General features: G+C 39.9%; 1 protein-coding gene across 1 annotated transcript; it reads right to left on the reverse strand.

Annotated features, from left to right (window-relative positions):
- Positions 1-1248: 1248 nt before the first annotated feature.
- Positions 1249-6333, reverse strand: LOC104466241 (cytoskeleton-associated protein 5-like). Its single transcript, XM_010079601.1, has 6 exons — positions 6146-6333; positions 5893-6030; positions 5275-5358; positions 5023-5182; positions 3175-3329; positions 1249-1975 (listed from the first exon to the last, which is right to left on the reverse strand). The coding sequence occupies exons 1-6, from the start codon at positions 6320-6322 to the stop codon at positions 1724-1726; spliced, it is 966 nt and encodes a 321-aa protein (XP_010077903.1). The 5' UTR covers positions 6323-6333; the 3' UTR covers positions 1249-1723.
- Between the last annotated feature and the right edge of the window lie 64 nt (positions 6334-6397).

The raw sequence follows: 6397 nt of genomic DNA on the forward strand, positions 1-6397 counted from the left end.
CCACTTATCATACAGCTCTGTTCCAGAAGAAAGTGCATGCCCGCTTCAGGTTAGGAGAAGAGACTGTGACTACTGAATCATGGTGGAGCAGCGAACGGCATCACGTCAATTAACACAGGATAGGGAACACTCACAAGTCACCTGCTGTCAAAGGGTACAAACTCACCATAAGCACAAAGCAATATAATCTAACTGCAAGACCAGTCTAGGGGTCCTGTAAAAAGAAGATTTCAGCCATTTGTGGAAGCTCTGGCATAGATCTGTTGCACAGGTACTAATTTAAAGCCACATTTTGACTGTAATCAGGCAAGATAATTTCAGTAATGGCCCTAACGCAGAAATTGTGGTCCAAAGAGCAAACAACAAAAGAAGCAGTTACGTGGAACAGACTGAAATCTAGAGAAGTGTGCTATTTGAAGCCTGCCTGTCCAGCTCTTCGATAACTCTGTTCTAGCTATGGAACAGATACATAATTTATGCTTCACAACCAGCTCTCAAACAGAAGTGCAGTAGTAAGGTGGAAACACATCATCTCCCTAGAGATGAAAGGGCTAGCAAGGCTACACAAGGTATGTCTAAATCTTCATACTTGTAGCTTCTGAAAAAGGCTAATCGGAGGACACACAAAAAAGAGAGCAGTGGCTACAGCTTTTGCAGACTAGCACTACCAGGTTTCTTAGTTACACAAAATAGTACAGTTTGCTGACATCAGATGTTTAAGAGCAAAAAGAATGTGGTGGTGAAATCTATCTGCGCTTGAAAACTGCACAAGGAAGACTGCTTAACCAAATGAGTTCAGGATAAATGAGTCCACTGACTGTACATCACTGCTAATCTATTCCATACCAACAGCAGCAGTCCCCCTCAAAGAAAGCATTTTTCAACAGATGGGACTATGCTTAATCTGTGTAGAGGCATCACAAGGGCTGGGTAATTTAAAATAAGCATTTCAGCAAATTTAATATTCTCAACTTACTCTCAAGTTACAGAAACATATTCCAAAACAAAAGAGCAACTATATGAAAAATGCACTACTGCTCATAGAAGTAAGAGTGCAAAGTCTCAGGAGTGCAAAGTCTCAGGATTGCACCAACAGACAGTATATATTCACTCATCTTCCTTATATCCAAACCCCAAGATTCATGTCAAGAATAGCTTAATTCAGTTTCTAGATGCTCAGTCACTAACATCCAGAAATAGAGAGTGACTTGTCTAACCAACAGTCACTGGTCTTCCTGTAGAGGCTGGTATAGTTAATGCAAACTTTATTTACAAAAGACACTTAAATTAGTTACTTCATGCCATGTGTCCATACAGAATCAACAGTTCAAGGATTACATGGAGAAGGATTCACAAAATTAAAAGCAAAATCACTAAAGATATTCTAAGAGTTAAGAACTAGGAAAAGATCTTAAAGACAATTTTACAAATAAAAAAAGTTATGAGAAACTAGTCTGAGCAAGAGGATGGTTGTTTACAGGTCTGTACACTAAAACTAATACACAGACAGCCTTCTATTGTCAAAGAGATGCTCACTGAGAAGCAGAGTATGTACAAATACTTGTGCCACAATGACTCAACCCCCCAAAATCCACTGTATTATACATAAACCAGTTTGTATACATTAGGCCTAAATGAGGCCATTTAACTATGAAGACTTCTAGTTTAGTAAACTAAAGCTGAAGACAGCCCAAGCAACAGGGATGCTGTCTCTCTCGCATCTCTATTTGCGACTGCTTTTTATTCTCTCCAATCTTTTTTTCAAGTCATCAATATTAGCTGCTGCAGAAGAGGGTGAAGCCAGGGTACTTCCGATGCCAGAGGAATGAGTCTGATTGGAGTCCAGGTCCAGATGTTGGTACTGCTCCCGTGACTCACGGAGCTGGGAGAGCTTACTGTGAAGCATATCTGTAGAGGATGCAACTGTAGGGACTGCTGGTTTAGAGAGCAGAGATGTCAGAGGTGGTCTGTCTTCCTGCTACGGGGAGGAAAGTGAAGCATTAAGAGAGATAGTGGCAGAAGCCATATGAGAAGTACAAACCATAACCAATGGCTTTTCATCTTTACAGGAAATACTAAAAACAGAGGAAAGGAGCAATACCACACAGGTGCTTTGGAGCAATAAAGTCAATTGCCATCAAAGGCAGAACCATGCCAAGCTAACTACAGTACTCAATTCCTATCATTTAAGGAGCTCATGTTTAGCTTGATGTCAGTAGGGACACAAAGGAACTAAAGTCTTTACAGATCAAAATTTCACAGCAGACCAGTGTTTTACTGAGATGGCCTGCTACAGTCTTGAACAGCCTGAATTCTGACACCACAAGAGGGAAGTCCATGCCTGTGTGCAGCATCATGAGTTTTCTGGAGGAATGAGAAGAGGAAACTTGGATTGATCAGCAAGGTCCACCCTGCCAAAGACTTACAAGGTCAATTCACTCTTCTTTTACCAATTGATACTTACGTTGTTACTGTCAAGGAACCATTTCTCCTCCTCAAAGCTGTGACCTGATATGCAAGTTTGTGTTAAAGGCTAAAACACTGGTGTGCCTGGATGACTATTCCTAGAGTGAACATCACTTTCCATGTGGCTAAGTGCAAACTTCAGTAATTGTCAGTAGATTCCTAACACATAGATCACTGAACTGAACTGTTAGACATTTTGGCCCACAGGTTTCCAATACTGAGCTCATTCAGCATTTCTGTGCCTCAGTATCCATACACCCAAAATGTATAAGACTTCATTCAAAGTCTTCATTCAGCTCTTATAGTTGTTTCAGAGCATAAAGGTCTAGAATTCCCACATCATTCAACTCAGAGGTCAATATATGTTAACATTCAGAGAACAGTAGTTATTTGAAACTTGCTGAAACTCAACTACATGGCAAGGGAAGATACCAAACTACAGGGCTGTAGAAACAACCTGCACATACACCAGTGCTGCACACACAGTGGACTGAAACATAAGCCTACTTGGCTAAGTGATGAGTTTAAAGCCATTTATACCAGGCATGATGACATACAGTGAAGAGCTAGGACATGCAGTATAATGAAAGATCATCAATCCTGACTGAAATCTGTATTTAGTGCAGAAAAAAACCCAATCATTTGAATTTTTTAACAAGTGCAAGTGAAGTGTCTCCCGTGGGGATTTACAAGTGTTAAGTACAATACCTTTGCATTGTCAAGGCCACAACGCTGCCTGAGGATTTTTAATCTTTCCAAGTAAACTGAAGGCCCCACTTCCTCCCCATTTGTGTTTCCTATAGATGAAGATACAGTGTGGGTAGAAGCAGGAACACACGTTCCTTCCATATGAGAAGAAATTCCTGGAGGATGAGGGGGAGGAAAAAAAAAGTAAATAAAAAAAGATTAAAAGACATCCAAAAAAAGTGTAAGGCTCTTGGTCAGTTCCTTGAAATAAGATTCAATGGATGAAGAAACAATCAACCTATAAACTTCCAAGCTATTTGCATTTGCTAGTATAGGTATATCAGCCCTTTCATTTCCTCGCAAGAAACAACTGAAAATGAAGAAATTGAGACATTAACAGTGGCAGCAGAGCAGCTCCAGAAGTAGTGCTGAGGCTGACAGCTGAAGAAAACAGCATGGGGAGAGGAAGATGCTGATGTGGATCAGCAGTAACTATGATGTACAACAGAGAGAACTCAGCAATTGGCAGGATGGGAAATACTTGGAGTCTTCTGTCTTTTTTCTAAGTTTAGTAGTACTTCTGGGCAGTCCTCACCACTGATTCTAACCCCTCTTTACCTCTCATTCAGGTAACTTAAAGCTGCTGATTTTTACAGTTCAATCTGAAATAGTGATTTTTGGAAGGCATATAGCAAGGTTTTTAAAGCTTCCCTAACAAAAGACTTAGGAAAGGATTTTACATTGTCAAAAAAACTTTCCATTCTCAAATGAATGGCAAGTTCTAAGACTTGGTGTGGACAGGGATTTGTTTTCACTAGTTTACTGCAAGGGTAAAGTATTTAAAATAATTAAGGTTAAGCATTTATACTTCAGTATAAATAAAGCACAGCTGCAAGATGGAACAATGCCCTTTATTATATCAAACTATTATACTTAGGGAGGGAAAAAAGACAAAATTGGGGCACAAATTCTGGTTTGAAATCTTTACCCACTTAACTAACATTTCTTGGTGGTACAGACTTTTAGGATGAAAGGTAGAATTTTCTGTCCTATCTAGTCAGATACATTTAGGAGGTTCTGAAAAAAAATTACATCATCTTCCTAAAGTAATTTACAATACAGGGATAGCAGAAGGAACAATAGTAGGAGAAAAGGATAAAGTCTCAGAGAACATTGTGAAATATGAAAGAAATTAAATTTATAAAGCAGTTTTGCCAGACTGTATCAGTTTTTACTGTCAGCTAATAATTTGTCACACTCCCTCCCTAATATTGCATTAAATACTTATTTGTGCTTATCTGCAATGAAAAGACTCACTAAAAAAGTGTTTTACAGTAATTTATCCAATTAAAAGCTGATTTAATGGAAAGGGGTCATCACAAAACTGGTATAGAAACAGTTCAAGCTACTTAAAATAAACTTGTTGATTCTGCAGCAAACAATATTAGATCAAAAAAAACCTCCTGTACCCTGTCAGTAACCAAAAGGTAAAAGGAGAATCTGACAGCTGCTGCTGTTATAAACCAGCTGTTTACTTCACAGAAACAATTCTTGATACCAGGCGCATGAAGCATAGGCTCAAGTTCAACACACACTACAGTATATGAATGAGAACCACTTGTTTACCAAGCCTCTCAGATGTTTTCTACATTTAGCGTGACAACAGTTATAACATCTTTTTTTATAAATAAAGAATGCATAGTCCCCGAAAATGGTGCCTCATAAAGCAACACAAGTGCCAAGACAATACATGACTCGCTTCGGAAACCCACAAACATCTCCAAATCTTAGTTTCTACCAAGGGATATGTAACCGCTCTCCTTATATGTCTGCTTCTCATAAATCAATCAGTTTTGATATAATATGTACCTGTAGAAGTAGCAATGCGTCCTTTCCCCTCCCGTTCTGTTTCTATCAGCCAGAGGCCTCTTTCCACATAGCTCTGGAAGAACTGAGAGGAGTTTTTCAGGAAGGGCTCAATGTCTGCATCAGAATATTTCTTTTTGTATTCATACAGCTCTGCCAGACCCTGAGAGGGAAGAGTTTTATGCGTTACTACAACTGCTGCAAACACCATTCTAATGGATCATGCCCTCTTCCTTGCAGGAAGGGAGCACTTACCTCCTTAGTGTTCTCCTTGGAGCCAATCTTCTTAAATATTTCTGCCAAAATATCATTAACTTTGGCCTTCGAAGCCTTTTCCTCCTAAATAAATAAATACAAGGAGACTTCTAAAACAAAATGCATAAAAATTAAGGGAAGTCAGATGAACCTACAGTGCCCTCAGCCATGACAGCTGGATACAGGGCTTCCAAGGTGAAGAAAATCTCGAAGCAATCAGGGTTTTACATAGCCAGTGTTTACACAGAGTAAGAGCATGGATATCATCCAGCTGCAGGCTCCTTCGGAGACACAAGGGTTTAAAACCTGGTTTGGGTATGGTTAACATTTAGTAGCTCAAACACAGCATCAGGCAGCATAAAACCTGTGCTGCACCCCTGAATGTCCTGGAGAGCACTTCATCCTGGGATATGCACAGAATATCAGGTCGTAACAGAAACACACTGCAAGTTCCCAAACAGCCATAAACTAAAGTGAAACTAGAGGAGTATGTCCAACACTAGTTGCCTGCTGGAAAGGCAATAACTCCTTCATATTCCACAATCACTAAATTCAGCTTGTCTCTGAAATAAATTGCCTTACATTCCCTCTCCCTGCCAACACATGTCCGTGACTTACTATGCGAGAAGCCCCCTTTTCTGTGTCCTTATCAGCTTTGCTTCCAGGCTGGTCCAGGGAGTGCTTCATTACTCTACACAGGTGAGCCTCCAGCTCAGACTCATTTTTGTTGTCTATCATTGTTAAGTGATCTAAGATCTAAAAGGAAACAAAAGGAATCAATTAAAAAAAAAAAAACAGAAGGAGAAGCTTTAGAGACTGCATGAACACCCAATTTAGAAGCACAAATTAAAAGACTCGTGACTGCTCTGACCTTGGGCCCTTTCAGCTTGCACAGGGTGTGAAGCAGAGTCTTCAGGGTCCTGATAGGAAACTCACTCTTGCATTGCTTCAGCTTCTCTTTGGGAAAGACCTTCATGAAGGTGTGGATATCCAGCAGAATCCGATCCAGATTAATGCTGTTAATGGTTTCCGGAAGAAGACGCACCATTCTCCACAGACACTGCAACGAGAGGCTGACTTAAAGCAAGACATCTCAAGGAAGAGGCCTTCAATTCTATAAGGA

This window comes from Pterocles gutturalis, unplaced genomic scaffold (genome assembly GCF_000699245.1).
Source record: "Pterocles gutturalis isolate BGI_N339 unplaced genomic scaffold, ASM69924v1 scaffold13584, whole genome shotgun sequence".
Taxonomy (NCBI): Eukaryota; Metazoa; Chordata; class Aves; order Pterocliformes; family Pteroclidae; genus Pterocles; species Pterocles gutturalis.